The sequence below is a fragment of the Micropterus dolomieu genome, linkage group LG20 (assembly GCF_021292245.1).
Source record: "Micropterus dolomieu isolate WLL.071019.BEF.003 ecotype Adirondacks linkage group LG20, ASM2129224v1, whole genome shotgun sequence".
Lineage (NCBI taxonomy): Eukaryota > Metazoa > Chordata > Actinopteri > Centrarchiformes > Centrarchidae > Micropterus > Micropterus dolomieu.
In genome coordinates, this window is record NC_060169.1 from 4186013 (window position 1) to 4206773 (window position 20761).

Genomic DNA, 20761 nt, shown 5'->3' on the forward strand with positions numbered 1-20761 from the left:
AGAGACAGAGTTACTGGGTTATTGCACAGGAATTGTTCCTGACACTGTGAGTCAGAAATCAGCTGTTCATCAGAGTGATGGCTTGTGGGAAGAAACTGTTCCTGAGTCTGTTGGTTTTGGCGTACAGTGCTCTGTAGCGCCTACCAGAGGGGAGGAGCTGGAACAGGTTGTGTCCGGGGTGAGATGGATCTGCAGTGATGTTTCCTGCTCGTTTCCTGACTCTGGAAATGTATAAGTCCTGAATGGAGGGCAGGTTGGCACCGATTATTTTTTCTGCAGTCCTGACTTTCCGTTGTAGTCTGCTCCTGTCCTTTTTGGTGGCAGATCATAGTGATGGAGGTGCAGAGGACGGACTGGATGATGGCTGTGTAGAACTGGATCAGCAGCTCTTTAGGCAGGTTGAGCTTCCTGAGCTGACGCAGGAAGTACATCCTCTGCTGGGCCTTCTTGATGATGGTGTCAGTGTTGGGCTCCCACTTCAGGTCCCGGGATATAGTGGATCCCAGAAACCTGAAGGATTCCACAGCAGACACAGGGCTGTTGATTATGGTGATGGGGGGCAGAGTGGGGGGGGCTCCTCCTGAAGTCCACGGTCATCTCCACAGTTTTGAGTTTAAGTTATTGAAGTTAAGTTATTTAAGTGCAATATTCACTCTCCTTTACCTCTGGTTTGGTCTTAATATGAACAGGACCGTCTGATAGTTGCAGATAGGGATGAGAACTCAACTCCGGATAGTTGGCTGTTTAACCAATTTCCGAATGGAGATTTTCTATTTCACTTAACAGCTTGGCTATTATGACCTGACACTTCCCACCATCACACTACTGATGTATCTAATGTTTATGTCTATTGATGGGGATTAGCTCTCTTGGATTCATTAAGAGCGCCCTCAAAGAGCACTTACCACTTACTATGAATGGTCAATCCCAGAGACACCAGAGACATATTAGTAGTTTTAGGCAACAGAAACACTATGGTTTTGGTTAAATGTCCTGTCTCATGCTTCAAGACAATGTTGAGTTTTTCAATATTAAACCAGGACCACCATCTTCCCTTAACATTTACCAAGTGCTTTGAGTGTGTAAACATAACCACAACCGTAACAATGAATCATACTTTAGTTGCTATGAGCAGATATTATATTTCTTGAGTGGATATTTTAGGGGGGAAAAGAAATACACTGTCATTTAACATTTTGCAATTTTGTTCAGTATAAGCATTTTGCAACTCTGCAGGTATGTTTATTAAAAATATTTTCTTCAAAAACACAAGTCAGATTGAATTATGTTACTCACACAAAGTATTTGCTGTTGCCAAACACTATAGTACATACCTAATTTCTAGGAGACGGGATTGGATGTGGTGTTGAAGGAAGTATTTAGATACTTTACTTATTACCAATCATGCCACACTGTAAAGTGCTCAGTTAAAAGTAAAATTCTTGAATTGAAAATGTTATTTAAGTTAAATTATGTTAGTATAATCAGGAAAATGTACTCAGTAAAAGTACTCAAAGCAGTAAAATGTCCTTTGTGACTGTTATACTTTTATCTATTGTATCATCAGATTATTATTCTTCGTGCATTAATGTAAAAGCAGGATTTTACTGCTGTAGTTGTTGAGGTGGAGCTCATTTTGAACTATTTTGTATCGGACTGCAACTAATTTATTTTTATTATGGATTAATCTGCTGATTATTTTCTCTATTAAATTGATTGATTGTTTTGTTTTGTAAAGATTCTGAAAATAGTGAGAAATACCGTCACATTAGCCCAAAGTGACACTTTCACAATGCCTGTTGTGTCCAACCAACAGTCCAAACCTCAACATTATTAGCAATAAATTAGAATTATGTAAAAGAAAAGCAGCAACCTAACTGATTAATCAACTAATTGTTTCAGCTGTACTTGTATAAACTATTGGGTAGTTTAATTTACAACAAAACATCATATTTTAGATTTCAAAGTTTTGTCTGTAAAAGGTGTAAAATAATATTCATAATTAGTAATAATTCCTACAGCCACCAGAGGGCTTTGTCATTTAAAGGTTAACATTTGTCAATTTTGCAGCAAAGCCTTCTGCTGAAGTGAAGTAAAATTCTCCCTGCAGCAGTTCTCATGGGGTGAATTAGTTCTGCAGGGACTACTTAACCTACCAGACTGAATTTTAGAGCCATTGGGTTGGATGAACAGAAACAGAAAACTATTACAGGAAACCTAAAAGTGCGAACCAGACAGACTAAGTCTGATTGTTTGTTTTTTTGTTTTTTAAAACATAAACAGGCTTGTGAGCTATGAACCTACAATTCACAAGCTAGTAAAGCTTTCTCTGAGGAATAAAAGGTCATAAACACATTATATTCTATTTATATTGCTCCACAATTCGCATTTTAGCTTTCCAGTTCTATTATTATTCTATTCTTCTGTTACTACTGATTGAGTGTCTGACTGATTGACTGGTTGATGAAGTGTCTGGTGCGCACACAAACACACACACACTTTCCCTCCATTGTCTGGATGCCAGGCTGATGTGTAACCGCCCCCTCTCAGCCTTCTATCACTGTAAATTTAGCAACAGAAGCTTCTCAGCTGCTCCTTTCCAAAACCTGAGCCCTCCTCTTCCATCCATAGTATTTCATCCATCTCCTTCTCCAGGGTCATGACTGCCCGCCCCCTCCTCTCCCCACCTTTTCCACACATAAACATACATATACTACACACACACCTCACTCTCATCCCACAGCCAATAAGGACCTGATGAGCTCAAGTATCAATATAACACAAGGACTTATTCTCTGAGCGGAGGCTGAAGATTCTTACAGACCTCGATCTTCATCGTCGGAGGACCTTCTCTTCCTCTCTGAGGTAAGACTGAAACCGACAGGCAGTGGCTCTGAAATCACTCATCACTACTAAACTTAATGTAAATGTTTCTATTTGTTTCTCCTTTTAAGCCAAAATCTGCTGGTTATAGATTTTGTTTGTAATCATGTGCAGCAGGTTGCCTCAGGTGTTGTATGACAGAGAAAAAACACAGATAATCGTCCGTCCTCTGGCACTGCAGGCTGTAACCTCAGGAGGGATGTTTGAAATAGACCTAGACATGTTCTGCTGCATGTCAAATGTGTGTAGTTTATGTTTGGGATAGTTAACAATCTGGCTCTGGAGCAGGAGTCCTGTTTCCTGAGACCACGTTGATTTAACAAGTTAATAAAAACGTCATTTTATGTAATTTAATCACTGCGCTTAAATCAAAATAACAACTTGAATTTATGTTTGGGTTCCTCTTAAGGACATAAATCATCATTTCAAATGATGGAGTAAAACTTAAGAGCTCTGGAAGGAAACAGATGAATGTATTTAATTTTTACACATTGGCAGTGAAGTTTAGCATTATATGTAAACTGTGACCTACTGAATTGTCTAACATGAAGATAACTCCTGGAGATACGGTGCTGGAAGTTTGGAGAGGCTTGCATATGAGCAGTTGACATACACACTCACACACACCAAAATCCCGACTACTAGTAGCGTTTCTCTGCAGCCGCATGTCTAAAAACACATGCTGATTCTGTGTTTACTTAAATTTGTTTTCCAAATTACTTTTGTTATATTTATTACTCTGTTTGGGTTGACAATTGGCATAAATGTGTGTGAATATCTGCACATGAGACACGTGTTCACAGACTTTAGAGATTTCGCATCACGGTTCAGGTTTTTATATGAGGAAATTGAGGAAACATTCTCCTCATGTAACCTCTGGTCATTATGTTGAAATTGCACTCACATAGCCACTATAAACGACCTATAAACAGGCCGACATTTTAGAGATATGAGGTTTTGAGATAGTGATGACAAGTCAGGTCTGTTTTCTGTCAGAAGCAAAATACACATCCTTCATCTAGCCATCACTTTCCCTTTATCTCTGGGTCAAATTGATGTATTGGTCCATAAATGGGTCTCATACTGCCATTTCAATCTAAATCTTGATTGGCTCAGGATCAGGAGTTTCCTCTGCAGTCTCACCTGTTTCATCAGTTTCAGTTTTAGAAAGACTCAGAAACACTTCTCAGCATTCGGTGTGTTCTCATACCGAAGAAATGAAGTGGCCATCCACTAAATATAAGGAGTGTTGAAGTGTCGATATATACTGAGTGAATGCTGGACACACAGAGGTGAGGCCACTGACAGCTGTAAGTCGATCAAAGAGCTCGTTTGTTATTGGAGGATGCTGATTGGCTGTTTGAGTGCAGAGGATCCTCCCGCTGGACCAAGCCGAGGGATTAAAGCAGCTATTTGGACACCGTTCCTCAGCTGATGGGTAGAAATATGATCCAGAACTAATCCCCCGAGTCCTCTGCAGCTGTGTCCACTGCTAAGTGTGAAGGAGTCATCCAAAGATACTTTTTATATATCAAATATGATATTGTTGTATTTAGAATATTTAGTTAGCTGACATCCTCCAACAATTGCTTCAACAGAGCTGCTCCTCGCCTCCCTTGGGCCTGAAATGATGTTGGGACTCCAGCTGACTTTCACAGGGAGGCCTGTAGGAACATTTTTACTCTTGGCCTGATTAGTGGGGTATTTCCTATATATATAGGACTGGAAATTGGCATTTTTTTATGAGCAGTGAAAGCTGTTGTGGAATCCAGGAAAGCAGTCATAGTTTATTACATTTGTGTGCCTGCAGTTGAATAGTGTAATAGAGTTTGTTCTCCCAAATTACAAAAAAACAGAACAGCATATTTTTTCTTACCTCTGGTGGTATCTAATCATACAACCATTTTTGGTTTAATTGATCGATGTGCTGAGATGAATAGAATTTCATTTGAGGAGCTCACAGCCTTTAAAATGCCTTTAAAAAAGACTCTGGCGCTGTGTCCAAAATCATTCTCTACTTACTATACACTGCATTATATTTACCCTCAGCCATTTATTTGAGTGTCTTTCAATGTGAAATTTATGCTCAGGATAGTGCGCTTAAGATTTTCTGCAAACAATCCCTTTTGTGGCGCCGAAGTTGAACTCAAAAAGTGAAGTCAAAAAGGGTAGAAGTTGCTGTTGACTTGAACAAGCAAAAAAGAGACAGATATTTTTCGGCAAATGAATCTGAAACAACCTGCATGGCAAGATTCCAATAGAGGTACAGTGAGGGAGGAAAAAACTTTGGCTATTTGGGTAAACTGACCCTAATACCAAATTTCTAATTGAAACAAAAGTTAAAAGTAACAGCACCAAGTCAATGGGAAATAAGCATTAAATATTCTTTTAGTCAAAAATGGCACCTATGACATAAGTGGTGATGATGTGTGGTGTTCAGTGGACTTGGATTGGATTCTCATGAGTGAAAACAAACTTGCAAAGAACATAACACCTCCCAACCAGCTGAGTAAACGGTTTTGGACAAGGTGTTTGTGTCAAGTGTGAAAATAATGCAACTCTGTGACCTTATACTGTAAGTGGCTGGAGCCCAGAGGTGCAAGAAGTACTGAGATCCTTTACTTAAGCAAGAGGAGCAATACCACAATGAAAAAATACTACATTTAAAACACGTAAAAAAAAAACAACCTGTTTTCAAAATCTTATGTAAAAGTACAGTATTGGCTGAAAAATGTACTTTGAGCATCAAAAGTAATGCAAAATGGCTCCATTCTGTGTTATATTTATAATATAAAGTATATATCAGTAAAGGAGCTAATAGTAATAGTAACTATTGCTGAAAGATAAATATAGTGGAGTAGAAGTATAAATAAAATACAATAAAAAGGAAATACATAAAGGCATAATGTGTATTTGTCAATTGCAGTTTGTAAAAACACTGTCACGGGTTTGGTTTGGTGTGTTTTGTGTTTGTTTCCATTCCTTCCCTGCCCTTGTGTTTGCTTTTCTCTGTAGTATATGTTACTTTGGTCATTTATTAGTAAGGTTTACTTATGAATTCATTAGTGTTTTCCAGTCTTGTTTCTGTGTTCTTTACTTCTGTAGGTTTTTTTTCAAAAAGTCTGTTATGTTTCATTTTGTGACATAGCTCCTTGTGTGTTTCAATTGGCTTTACTTCCTGTTTTAGTTTGTAGTTAGTCTGCCCTAGTGTCTCTTGTCTTGTTTTACTTCCTGCCTGTCCTTGACTGTCCTAGTGGTTTCACCTGTGTGTAATTAGTGTCTCACTCACCAGTGTATTTAAGTGGTTGTCTGTCTATCGGGGAATGAACAGAAACAAACACAAAACACACCTAACCAACCCAAACCCGTGACACACACTCAATTCAAAGTTGTCCCCTCCTCCCCGCCTCAACAAGGAGGAGAGAGAGAGGGAGAGCAGTGATGGTCAAGCTAGCTAGAAAGTGATTAAAGAGAGGGACAAATGTCTCGGTGGGGATCAAACACTTTTACCTTTTCATATCAGCGCAGTGTCTCTGCTGCTGTTTCAACCCTGACAACTCATCAGGCTCTTTGTCTTTTCCCTCAGGTGTGAAGTCTGCTGTCACCATGTCTGACACTGAGGAACTGTGAGTGAATCCCACACCGTCAATAAAAACACACACACTGCAGTCTGAAAAAAACAGTTTTAACTTTATCAAAACAAAGTGATGTAGATGCTAACTTGGATTTCATGTTTGATTTTTGAACGTCTTCTCTTTTTTATTTCAGGGATCAGGTCGAGGGTAAGTGACAACCACTTAGGTTGTTTTGTTTCTTATGTAAGTTATACATAAGAAACAAAATAAACAAGTTATATGACTCACACCTTTATTTATTAAAACAAAATGAACAATGTTTTTATTTATTTACTGACTTTACTGTTACTGACTTCTGTCATGAGATTATGATAAGATGTCTCGAAATATATTGGAATATCTCTCAATTGCCCTGCAAATATACGCAAGTTATTGTTTGACCATATATTTTATATGCATTTGAAACCACATATTGTAAATGTACTGTATAAGTAAAACATTTATGTAAAGTTAAAATGTAAATTGAAATGACACCATGTTATATTTGTTTCTTTTGTCCCACCGTATTTGCCTTATTTTTCCAAAACCGAAGACGAAGAAGGTAAAGACGACTGATTCGATACGATTTTCCAGACCTTTCTCTACTGTACTAATTTATCAGCTGCCTGATTTCACCCTTATTTAGAAGTGTTTGACAGTGACACCTGCACTTTATACAAGTTATACTAACATCTGATTTTATTTGCGTCGTCTCAGAATTTCCTTTTTCCAAAGTAGAAATGTGAAGCCTTGTTTTAGTTTAATAGGTGAGGATTATCATTTAATGCCTTATTTTCATGAAGATAGAGATTTTGATGATCATTTCATGTAAAATATTTAATTGTATGTACAAAAAAAGAGGCGTAGGATGTTTATTTTCTGGCAGGTAGAAAGCTAACTAACAGCTGTCAGTCAAACACTTTCAATTTAAGGGTGACTTTTTCTGACTGAGTGATGTTTTGAATCATATGGTTGAGAAAAAAATGCAATTGAGCTTCCAGGCTCTACATTTATTTTCTTGACATGTGACATGTTTACACTGTCGTCTGTTAATGTCACATCAATGCATCTGTCATTGACCTCATTCACACAACGGCCATATTTTCAACAGTGGAGGTGGAAAAATACCTGGAAAAATCAAACCGGCAGCAAACTCAGAGAAAACAGTAACATCACAATACATATATTAAATATATATGAATTTGATTTTAAAATGTTAATAAATAGAGTCAGTGTATACACCTCATGTTTACCTATGTTACTGTAATCGTTTTCGCCTATATCATGATATCCATAGATGATATCTTCTAATGTAATCTTTCTAACTTTTTAGAAAAGATTAATTTAGTTAAATGCTAAAAACAGATAAACGACAATATTATCATCCACTATTATCTAGATGTACTGACCGCACCACACAACATAGGCTACATTTGAATGAAGTTAAATCCAAGCCTAGGTTTCCAGTAATTTGAGTAAGTATTAACATCAACGTCAATTTAAATGTTTTTTTTTACGCTTCTGTTTCTCTTTGGCTCTCTGAGGGACAAATGTAATATATGTGTAATACAATGCTAACATTTAAGGCTTGTGTCAATATTCTTCATATTTTCACAGTTATTAAAATATAAAACATTTTGCCATTTGATTAATCAAGTTTTCTGATTTACTTTTATGACACGGTGTCCCTAAACAACTGTAGTCCTGCTAATATTGATATGTTATTATATATAAATATATATATAATATAATCGCTTTTTTTTTCTCACTGGAATTTGTGTTGCAGAATTTCTGGAAATGTGCCTCTGCATGTTTTTTTTACCCTGTAATTTAAGTTTAGTAAATAATAGATGACAATATGATTAGAATAACAAAGTTTACATAAAGCATTTGCTTAACTAAGATTTTGATTATCTGGAGATAATAGGAGAAATAAAAAACATTAGCCTCCATGGTCCTCATAAGGGCAGTTGTTCTAAAAAGGTTTTCAAACTGAATTTATTAAATATGTGAACGATCAGCACAAAACCAGCTGTTCTTCAGGTAATTTTCCACCTCAACAGTTAAATACGGCTTCTGTGTGAAAGGTCAACTGACTTTCTCTCATCATCCTGTGTTTCTCTCTCTCCAGCAGCTCTGTCCATCGCTCACCCATCCGTCCTCTCTGTAACTAAAGTAATCTCTCACTTTTGGTTTCTAATGGCTCTGTCATGTCTGTGGTCTTCATTAACGGCCTTCTCCGACACCCTCCCTCTTCCCGGCGGTTTGGTGCATGCTGCGTGCCCGTAGCCCAGGAGGAGGTAGTAGAAGTAGAAGTAGCCCCTGAGGCGGAGGCCCAGGTAGAAGCAGAGCCAGAGGTAGAGCCTGAACCAGAACCAGAGCCAGAGCCACAGGAGGTGGTGCAGCAGGTGGTTCATGAGGAGGAAGGTACGTGGCATGGGCAGTCTGTTCACCCTTCTCCTGTAGGAAATTTAGCACTCTGCTCTGTAGGATAGCCAGTCCAGTCAACATCAACACGCTGCAAAACATATCCTGCCTGACAAGTCAAAGCGTTGAGTCTTAAAGGACAAGCAGGCATTATTTGAGTTTTTGCTCATCTTTTACACTCCTCTCGTGTTAATTCAATTTTTACCTTTTAAAAGATATTTTATAAAAGATAAGCTTCTTTTTTTTTTTTTATCAAAATACAATTTCCAAGATTCAGAAATGAATGTTCACGCTCAAGATTAGAATCGTTTGAAGAAAACAACCCGCCTCTTCCAATTCAGTCAGTAAAGGTAACAGAAGACAACAATTACGTTTAGCAGACGCATTTATGATATAAATGTTCAGCAATGCATTCTTTATGTTAGGCACTTCCTCAGAATTCCAACTACAGTCTGTAAAAAATATCTTAATATGTAGATTTAAATAAGTGCCCAGTCATGTCTTCAGTCATCACTTCTTGGTTCAACAGTAGCTGCAAACCCTACTTTTGGGAGGAATACGGTTCTATGGCGGCATTTTAAACTCAGTAATTAGTCATTTATGCAGAAATTAATGAAGTTGCTGGGGGGGGGGGGGGGGGGGGGGGGTTGGGGGGGGGGTCTTTTCTGCAATCAAAACACAGCTGGTGTTTAAAAATTACACACTTCAGAAATTTAAAATCAACAGAAAACTGACATTAAAGAATTGCTGATTATTAGATTCTAACAGACTGAAAACCTGCTGAAATTATAATATTTGACAATGCTTTCTTACAATGCCATTGCTACTACAGTAAAGCATGTTTAGCTAGCAAAATGATTTGAATCACGTAGGTGATAAAAGTATTTTGGCATTTTGTGACTTTGTAAATATGAGCAAAAGGTTCCTAAGTAAAAATTGTATATTGAAAGATTGCATTTAAATCAGCAAAGGTATTCTAATCTGATTTTATCAGCTCTTATCTGAAATGGATTATTTTTTTCCCCCAATAAATACCCATTAATATATGCATATTTTTTTATATTACTAAAATATGTTGCTTTTCTTTTGGGGAGGAACTCCTAATATTTAGTCATTTACTCATAATTTTATGCTGGTTTTAAAAATGATTTAATGTTGAGGGAGATCCAGAAAAGAGCAGAAACTCTAATCATAGTAAAACTGGTGTTGAAAATGTATTTATTTTTTTTATGCAGTGAGAGAAATCTGCCAGTGTGTAGAGATATTTTCTCATGTCCAGTTTAGAGTCATGTTATCTGTTCTCTGGTGGAGTGCTCTGTAGATAGTAGACATTATACCACAGCGCTGCTATATCACACACTACTGGCAGATCTTTTTCCTAGAACATTTGAAGACTCAAGGGTCAATTGTCTTGTTGGGTTTGATATTTCTGCAGTTCACTAATCTAGTTCCCCATGAGCCCTTTCCACTGGAGTTACCTCCTCTTCATTACTGCTCACAAAAATTGTGAATCTGCAGCGCGAGTTAAGAATTTGTCTGGATGCATTCCCAGCAGGAACTTATAGTATTAATTCTCTGTAAACCCCATGCTGTTTAGCTAAATTTAGTTGCGGCATGCTAGATAGCAGCTGCACATCTCTAAATTTTAAAGCGGTTTGACCTTGTTGGGTTTTCCTAAACATGCATAAACATACAATCCATCTGATTTAACCAACTTAAAGGTTCAGAGTTACATTAACCCCAGTGGTGGAATGTAACTAACTACATCCACTCTAGTACTTTACTTAAGTACAATTTTGACATACTTTTATTTCCATTTTATACTAATTTATACTTCTTCTCTACTACTTTTCAGAAGTATATTTTGTACTTTTTACTCCGCTCCATTTATTTTACACGTATAGTTACTAGTTACTTAGTAGTATAGTAGTTACATAGCATACTTCTAATCCACCCAGTAGTATACCAAGTATCTAAAATTGTATTTGTTAAAGATAAAAGCAGAATATAATATTCTATAATATTAAAATACTTAATACTCACTGTATAATGACTGTATAACATTTTGAATGCTTTTCTAGACTACGGTGTTTAAACTTATACTTAAGTAAAGGATAGCGTACTTCTTTCAACATTCAGGTAACTGTATAGTAATCATATAATTACCTGAAAAACCCATGTTCAAGCATACCCATGTTAAAATAAGGTTAGAAGCAAGGCTGCAAAGTTAGACAAACCTCAGACACGGATTTATTCCAGGTCACTGTCAGTCTGAAAAGTTAGTTACACTCACTGCTGGGGCTTGTGTTTGAGCAGGTAATCATGGCCTTACTGCAAAGAGAGGAATAGCGTATCTGACATCATGACCCAGGAAAGCATGGAGATGAGAGTTAATGCTCCAGTCCTACAAACTGGCTTTTTCCATAATCATGTATTCATCCATCAGAAAAATACACTCTAAAAAATGAGGGATTAAAGAAAACTTAAGTTTTCTTAGTAAAGCCTGACACTGAGGTCTCATGAACCTTAACAGTAATTACAAAATCATTTAGCAATATGACCTACGAATGGTGATGTCAGATGGTCTGTCTGTCCATCCATCTGTCCCACACATTCATGGTCAGAGGATAATTCCTCATGATTTGCTGAACTTTGAGCCACACTCTGGTCAAAGTTTCTCCTCGAGAAACACTTTGATCAATAGCGAGATACGTTTAAAATAATTATTCCACAAGAATTTCTATAGATATTCATGGTGCCCAGAAAACAAATTGCTACTATTATTTTTGGTGCTCCCTGGCCTTTTCTACACCATAGACCATCAAGCCACCAAAACATTGTTGGCAAGTTGCCATTAAAATTTACTGAGCACATTCAGGCTCCCCAGAGGTTGAGGCCTTTCCATTTTAAACCCTACATGACCTTTCTTCGAGTGCCACCCAATATTTTTACTATACACATATCTCTTTATCTAGTCTGCATGTAGCCATGAGTTATTTGTTGTTCACATCCATGCTTCCAACATGATAAACTATTTTGATTTTGAATCCCGAGCCTTTCCTGTAGCACCACTACAGAAGGAAAATCATCAACTTGTTTATTCATTCTGGCGTCATGAACACTGCAGCCATTAGGGGCCACTAGCGGGGCAAACACACACCAGCAGTGTATAACACGTTTAAACACTTGTACCCATTGTTTTCTATGTTTAGCATACACACCTGCTGCATCAATATAGGGATACTGCCCTGTTCCCAATGTGTGAACTCTTCAGAAAAGCAGGAGTTTTATCACATTCGCTTCCCTAATCAGTGTGGCATGACAAGGCTAGTGTGTTGCACTTTAGACTTAATGAACAAGACTAAAGTGCCTTTTGGTGTTTTCGGGCTCTTCGAGAAACCCCCATGAACCCTTGTTTTTTAGAGTGCACTGCAGAAAAAATCTGGGCTTCACTTTATAAAATGTTGTTTTATATCACATCACATCCTCATCAGTGTTAGCTGTTTCCAGCATTACTGCTCAGTGTCAGATGTGTGTTTTGAATGTGCACATAAATGTTGAAAGGGAAAAAAAAGAAATTCAGCTGCCTTTACATGTCTCATACATTGCCTTCTATCCATGCGTATGTCTCATTTTGCTCTTAATGACTATTGGCGAATCCATCTTCTAGGCTAAAGCAAAAAGGATGATGGGTAATTTCAGTCATGTAAAAGCTATTTCTTTTCCTCCCTTCAGTCCATGTTTAGCGCCTTTCTTTATCTGTGTGTAGAAGAAGAGTGAGACTGGCAAACTGCTCTAAAGCATTTACACTGGGGTGTTTTAATGCAAAGCTAGCATCCTCATTATTTATGTCTTCCATGAATTTTTTTTGTTTAAATGCTTTCATGATCTATGCAAACTTTTCACGCAGATGGAGTTACTGCAGAAGTCTCAGGCTTTACTCTATGCTTGCTAAACTAATACTTTGATTTCGCTGCTTGAGCAGTAGCGGTTTAGAAATATCAAGTTTCAGGAAGGAACAATTGACTGACTATAAATCTGCAAAAAACAATTGCTGACCACTTATATGAAAGATTTAGTATACCAATCAAACAAGGAAAAAGCTACTGTTAGGAAAGTGAGAACTGTCTGCAGCATTAATACATGACATGACATGGGTCTTCTGCAGTGGCTGCCACTGCTGTACATTAGAATTGTGAACACCCCAATTTGGTAAATGTGCTTTATAAGCTGTGCACTGTAAATAGGACAGAATCAGCCTGCCCAGTCCAACCACTAATGATTTCTGTTCTGCTCTTGCTTTCAACGCTTGCTGCATGCAGACGCCTACGAAGAAGAAGGTATGTTGATTTGTATTCTTCTATGTTCTTCTGATTGGACCAGAGGCCAGAGGTGTGAAGACTCTTTCACACCTTTCACACATGAATAAATGCTTGTTTCACTGATCTTCCTTGAGGGAAAGGCAGAATTTATCTGTTCGCTTCAGTCTCTACATCAGAGCTGATGTGGAGGAACAGGGTGAAGGATTCAGAAATGCCGAGTCATGGTTACGGGCCCCATTGCTCATCTCTGCTTCTTCTCTTTTTTGCATGAATGTGTCCTGCCAGGGGAGGAGGGAGATCAAGATGGTAGTTTGTATTTCCTGCTGAGTCGCTATTCCTTTGCCTGCGTTTTCCTCCCATGTTGTCTGTCTTTTTTTAGTGTGAGGGTCCCGTAAAAAAAAACATAAAGCTAATCACAAACTTGGTTATTTGTTTGTGTTAAAAATCATAGTTGTGTTTTTACCATGCGCATCAATTAACAGTAACTTCCAAACTCCCTGTTGTGAAAAGTGTGCAATGAAGTATGTTCAGACAATTTGATTTATAGCACACAACGTACTGATTCTGATTAGCACTTCAAATGTCTCAGATTACATTGGTTTGATTTATACACTAACGCACAACAGATTAACACTGTGAATTGAAAATAAAAACAGAGGAATTGGTCCACTGATCATGAAAAGTGTTGCTACATTGACTCACTCAAATGACTTTGATCTGTTGGAGGTGTGAAACAACTTGCAGCCCTCAGATGTAACTCAGCTTGTCCACATGGATCTTCCCCCCTGATTAACCAGCAGTTTTTAGTCTTTGTCTTTCTCCCTAGCTGTGTCATATTTCTAACAGTTTGTTTTCTCCCCTCTCTCCATGTTGCTGTTTTGATGCTGAAAACCCAGAGGAGAAGCCTAAGTTCAAGTGAGAACATTGATTGTCTTTCGTGCATTACTGCCAGCTTCAAGTTACTTATTGTTATAACTCAAAAGTTATTTCCTTTAACAGACCCAGTGCTCCAAAGATCCCTGATGGCGAGAAAGTGGACTTTGATGTAAGTCAACATGTGATAGTATACATCTGACATGTGATCTCAGCGGCACTCTTGTGGCATCAAGGCCCCTTACACAAGGGGGTCTTGTTCAAGTCAAATTGTGGTGCGGTCCGTCGTGCAGTCAGAATGCATACCATCCTCCTACACAACAGCTTTGCCCTTTCAAAAAAAAGCTTAAATTGAGGTGTAAACGGCAGTTCCCCCTTGGGTTGCGTGAAGGAGTGTATGTCTATCTAAGACCTTTAGTTTTATTTTAAGAGAATTGAAAGGTAAAGTAGAAAATGATTTAAAACTGTGCATCCAAATCCAAGATTTTTGAAAACATGTGAAACAAGATGAAAAGTCAAATTATTACCTTTGTATCTGCAGAGTGTCCCTAACACAGAGCTCACATGGTCTTCAGAATCAGAAGCTCTATTGCCAATTAGTATTTTATACGTACAAGGAATTTGCTTTGGTAATAAGGTGCCATGTGTAGACTAACATACAGTTGACATAAATACATGTAGAAGTATATAATATGGAATAAACAAATGCAAGTTATATAAGAATAATAAGAGATTATAAAAAATAATACAACTATTTGCAGAGAAAGAACAACGTTACATGTGCATTATTCCGGGTTTGTGTTGTGCAGACGTATTGCAACGGGAGAGGATTAATATATATATGACAAAATAAAATATAGAATAACAACAATTAACAACAAATATGTGCAAAATGCCAGGTTTGTGCATGATATAAAATGAAATAGAGAACTGGAAAAGTTCTCATAAAGTTCTCACACTCATAAATCCACATCATCGCAAATTCAAGTAACTGCACGTTAGAATAAGTTCATGAACCTTGGAATAAAATTTGCTTTTAACTTAAAGGACAGAAAGAACAGAATTGTTAAACATTTAAGGTAACAGAACCAGAGCAAGTCAGGAGGAGAGAACCTGGGACCAGGTAAGATGGGAAGATGGTATTTAATTAGTGGCACCTATTAAATAAATGTCATGGTTGTCATGAGAAATTTGTATTTTGACCAATGGTTTGTTAGTGTGCTCTACATACTGTATAATTACAATACACATGTCCACATGTCTGTGAAGGCAGTGCCAGCTTACTGAGCAGGTCATCCACTAATCACAGGTAAACCAATTAGTAAAGTGCTTTGGATGAAGGCGCTACTTATAAATGCAGCCAGATGCCAAATATTTTCCAGTAAAGAAAGTCTTTTGCAAGAAGATTTTAACTACAAGTTATGTGATTTTCATACTGGTTATTTTGTTCATGTTTACTAAAAGCAACAAAAAAAAAAACAATGAATGAAAAACCTGCTAAAAAACTCATCCTCTCCTGCTTCTTATGAGTGTTTCTTATTAACTTTGCGAGGCCATGGTATTTTTCTAAGTGTAGGTTTGGAGCCGCCAACCTCTCTCCTGTTTGTTAGTGACTGCGGTCTCCTGTACATCTCTTACAGGACATCCACAAGAAACGTCAAAACAAAGACTTGATGGAGCTGCAGTCACTGATCGACGCTCATTTCGAGTGCAGGAAGAAGGAGGAGGAGGAGCTCATTGCACTCAAAGGAAGAATTGTGAGATTTTACCTAAATAAACCATATACTTGTATTTAGTTTATTTTTAGTATTAAACCAACCATATACTTGTATATGCTTGGATTGGCTATGGGTGGTGATGGCGCATAGATAAGATGCTTGCCTTTGGTGCGAATCCCACTGTTAGACATCCACCATTGTGTCCCTGAGCAAGACATTTAACCCTAGTTGCTCCAGAGGTGTGCGACCTCTGACATGTATAGAAATTGTAAGTCGCTTTGGATAAAAGCTTCAGATAAATGTATATAGTCTATTTGACACACATATATCTGTAGTTTAAGGATCGGGTTAAATATCACAACAGTCAAAGATATGTGGAAATAAACCAGAAAATAAAGCATTAGAATTAATTTCTTGGCATGTTTTGATCCTCAGGAGAAGCGTCGCGCTGAGCGTGCCGAGCAGCAGAGGATTCGTTCGGATAAAGATAAAGAGCGGCAGGCAAGGCGGGAGGTACGCAGCTCCTGCTTCTGCTGAATTGGCACAGTTTTTTTTTCACAGCACACCTCAACTTGTAACCTCATTCTTCTAAGTTTTTCAACAGTAAAATAAAATGTTTAAAATACATTAACTCAGAATAGATTCACCTTTACAAATATCAATCAGTTACTATTTGCATGAAGAGAATCTGACTGTGGAGAGGAATTTAACACCACGCTGAAAAGCAGTGTCACACTGATGTCTCCTGGTTAAGAGTTTCAAGTATATTTTCCATCTCATCACACCTAGCAGTACAGCCAGTGATCACCCAAAGTTTATTTCTACATCACTGCATCAAGACGATAATTTCAGTTACTGGAGGTCAGCAAAAACAGGATTTTCAGATGCTGTTAAGATGCACTTTTATCATTGACATAGGAAAAAATTTTCTTTTCACTTGTTATGCTGTGGAATCGTGATCTTTAAAAATGTATTTTACAGGCTGAGCGACAGAGAAAGGAGGAGGCTGATGCCCACAGGAAGGCTGAAGATGATGCCAAGAAGAAGATCGCGCTGAGCAACATGGGATCAGGCTTCAGCAGCAGCCTGCAGAGGGTACTTTTTTCACTTCACTTCTTTTGGTTGTTGTCTTTTTTGTTAGTGTGAATTCAGATTTTTGTAGCAACATGTGTGTTTGTGAAGACATGGAGCTTTAACTAGTTGGACTTTTCTAGATTGAACATAAGAGAGGCAAGAAGCAGACTGAAAGAGAAAAGAAGAAGAAGATTATGGCAGAGAGATGCAAACCTCTCAACATTGACAATTTCAGCGAGGACAAACTGAGGTAACCCACATGAGGAAACAAGAAGACGAGGCACAGTCTAGATTATACTGCAATGACACCACAGAGAGCCTTCATTTCACTGTGCTTTGGGGTACAATCATAATTTTTATATGCATGATCAATTTTACGTAACATATAACAACCCAAAACTCGCTACACATGAGCACCCCTGGACATGTTTTCTCCACATGTGCCAAATCAGTCACTCATAAAAAAAATATAGCTGTTTATATACAAAATATTTACATATTGTCTCTGAAATCTGCGGCCTATAGCCTACTACAAGGCAGGATTTGACGTTGCAGGTTAACTCAGGTTTAACCCTGGGTTTTCAGTCCTTACGGTGGTTCACTTCTTAACAGGGTACATTGACATGGTAACTTATGCAGACCAATCAGTTCTTTTGGAAAATGACATGTCAGACTGTTTGACGCTTTTATGTTTGCTGTGGGTGATGCAGAGATGCTTTTGTATACCAATATCATCCTTAACGCCTTGTAGTTGTTGTACTTTTAAGAAAGAACAGTAACCCTACTTAGCACTTTGAATTATGTTTTTAGATATATATATATTTTTTTGTTCCCAAGTCTGTTTCCCACATGACATTAATTAAGAACAACGTTTGGAACACATGTTTCCCTGTGTGGACCAAACTCTTCAACCCATTGTGTCAGATTGCCGCAGTTTCAAAATCATATATCTCCTTCTCCAAGTCATAACTAGGTCAAATCTAAACAGACATAATACACACAATTTTAGATTTATTGCGAGAATATCATTACCTATGTCCATTGTGAATTAACATCCATACCCTCACTCAGAAATCAGAAAAAAAGATGCTCCCTATAACTCTTGCTTGAGATTCAGTTTTCTTCATAATCAAAGTAATCCAGTCATACTTGTCTGTATATCCATTGGTACATTGCAAACAAGAACTGCTAATAGCTTATTCTGCACCATTTAATTTAGATTTGCCAAAATATAAACAAATTTAGACCAAAAAGAAAACGGGCTTCAAAATGTTGCGCATAGCATAACTCAACATTATACTTCCTGTTTACAAAGCATTGTGGGAACTGTAGTTTATAAACATAGCACATGATTATCCCACAAACAGAAATAAGGCATAGAATAATATCATCCATTTAAATACAGATATTTACCCTGTGATGAAAACCAGCAGATGTATAAACAAAATTATCTGTATAGTTTATATGCAAATTGAGTAGCATTCATTCAACATCATGACAAATACCTTGATATAGAGTGAACAGCAACACAGCAAGTAATGTAGCTAACGATAGCTAAGTTGGGGGTTAGCACATTAAAGTCAACAAAAAAAAGCAGTTATGGGTTAAAATAAGGTGATTTTCTGATCGCCCCATTCGCAGGGAGCAACATGTTATTTTTAGCTGCTTTAGAGGATTGTTGGTTGATTGGATGTTTGGTTCCTGGTTTGTGTTTGTCAGGGAAAAGGCAAAGGAGCTGTGGGAGTGGCTGCACAACCTGGAGGCAATTAAATACGACCACGGCGAGGCACTCAAGAGACAGAGATATGAGGTCAGTGAGGAAACGTGGTATATTTGTGCATGCTGCAAAACATTCAATCTCCTTTTTGGTTTGTCTGTTTTTATCTGAAGTTCAGTGTGAATAATATCTTTATATTCAAACACCACCTATTTAAATGTGCAAAATGTTTCATTAGTATTCTGTGGGATTTTTATTAGCACAGCAAATACTACTGTAGAGTTCAAAAAGACATGCTTTTCTAGAATGTGTGAGTACTTTACTATGACATTTATTTGTCCTATCAGTGGGGAAGGATAGTTTGGTCCACTTATTACAGAACACAATCAGAGCCCTTCCTGTTTGGTGAATCAGCTGTGACACATATTCTTTGATGTCAGTCCTCATGTTCCTCACATACACCTGCTTCTTTGGTCAAATAATCCAGGATAGGAGATTTGCACCTGAAATACTTTAAAATGTGTTTAATTGCTGGTATTTTCAAATGGAAAAAATTGCCTTAAATAGAGAATTTCAAAGTGATGAAGGTGTGCAGGTGAGATTCCTACCTGATTCAAACCCAGCTGTTTGTCTTTCAGGTGATCTCTCTAAGAAACCGCATCGACGAGCTTCAGAAACAGTAAGTAACTCCCCATCATCATCAACTAAATGGGGGAAAATAGGACTACATCAAAGTGACAAAACACTCAAACTTCAAATTCAAACTTACACACCCTTTTTGTGTGTGTGTGTGTGTGTGTGTGTGATGTGATGCGAATTATCAGTCAAAACACTGGAAATAAATTTAATGAAAACTAAAATATAAATTAATAAATCATATATGAGATATTCATAATTTATATTTATTTTATTTGTGGTCAACAGTAGGCTACATTATAACATAATTTTTTTGTTTATACTTTTCCACATTCAATTTTAGTGTTTGTCATGGTGTGACTTTCAGTAAATTTACCTGGTCAGTCATATGATCTAATTTTTAATAAATAAATATGATATAATACAATAGCCTATGTGTTATTAATAAAGATTAGCCCGTTTGGGTGGGTTAACAAGGCCTAGTCTGGGCACTAGAGGGGGATGTAGCTTCAAAGGAAAGATCTGTTCCTCTCATGTCTAAGTTTGTCCAGTAGTTAGTTTGTATATGTATAGCCTGTGTGTGTGTGTGTGTGTGTACACATAATAATCATCTTAAAGCCACCATGAAGGATCACTGTACAGATCTGACTCTGTTTTTGCACTTTGCGCTTTGCAGCAGCAAGAAGGGAGCCGCTTCACGCCGCAGGAAGTGAGCGGCTCCTGAGTGACGGTCAGCCCGGACACGAGGCGCGTCCTCACGGCTACAGTAGCTGCTCAGACCCCGTAGACACCCGAAGCTCCGGAACAATGGCAACAAATGGCAACAGTCTTACCGCCTGTGGCTGTTTGAGTGAAATGGTTTTCTAGATGAATTTAGCTCCAACAAATGTTATTAAAAGATTCAGAGAATAAAATGAAAGAATTATTAACCCTCCAGTCTGTAGCCTATGTTTAAGTTTGTAGCTATCAAGCTATCGGTTTGATCGATCTAATTGATTAGCTGTGAATAAACAATAGGTTCATGCAACTACAACACAAAACATTAAAAGTCTGAGTTTTATAAGCCTATTATTATGATATAATATGTTTTAATTATATCATTGTAATTTTTTTGGAAATGCAATAATTGGGGAAATTTCTTTATACTCTGATTTTCAGTTTAAATGTAAATACTTTTTCTTCTACATAGAACTTCGTATTGTGGCTTAGGCCACCTTTGATGCAAAAGATCTTATATGAATTTACTGAGATATAATTTGTGGCTGCACCATTACATCAAATGAGAAACATTTTACACACAAATTTTGCATCTTAAGAAATATTTTAATCACCACTACAACTTATGTTTGAATGCTTTGGAGCTGCTATAATCAGTATTTTCATAATAACAATGGATCAAATGTGTACCTGAAAGAGGTTAGTCCCACTGAGAATTATCATCAGACTCCACAGTTCCTCTCAGCAAGAGCAATTTATTGTTTGGCAGCTTTGCTGTTT

At 37.5% G+C, this 20761-nt stretch overlaps 1 protein-coding gene across 3 annotated transcripts; it reads left to right on the forward strand.

The window, feature by feature from the left end:
- The first annotated feature begins 6198 nt into the window (after positions 1–6198).
- On the forward strand, positions 6199–20193 carry LOC123958918 (troponin T, fast skeletal muscle isoforms-like). 3 transcript variants are annotated; one of them, XM_046032663.1, is made up of 15 exons: positions 6199–6372; positions 6470–6509; positions 6652–6665; positions 7051–7059; positions 8787–8924; positions 13247–13264; positions 14143–14161; positions 14246–14291; positions 15760–15876; positions 16273–16350; positions 16819–16932; positions 17052–17161; positions 18631–18721; positions 19267–19307; positions 19941–20193. In XM_046032663.1, the coding sequence occupies exons 2-15, from the start codon at positions 6490–6492 to the stop codon at positions 19975–19977; spliced, it is 852 nt and encodes a 283-aa protein (XP_045888619.1). In that variant the 5' UTR covers positions 6199–6372; positions 6470–6489; the 3' UTR covers positions 19978–20193. The 3 variants fall into 3 exon arrangements, with proteins under 3 accessions (XP_045888619.1, XP_045888620.1, XP_045888618.1); XM_046032664.1 differs by lacking the exon at positions 7051–7059; XM_046032662.1 differs by lacking the exon at positions 6199–6372 and having other exon boundaries at positions 6418–6509.
- Positions 20194–20761: the final 568 nt, after the last annotated feature.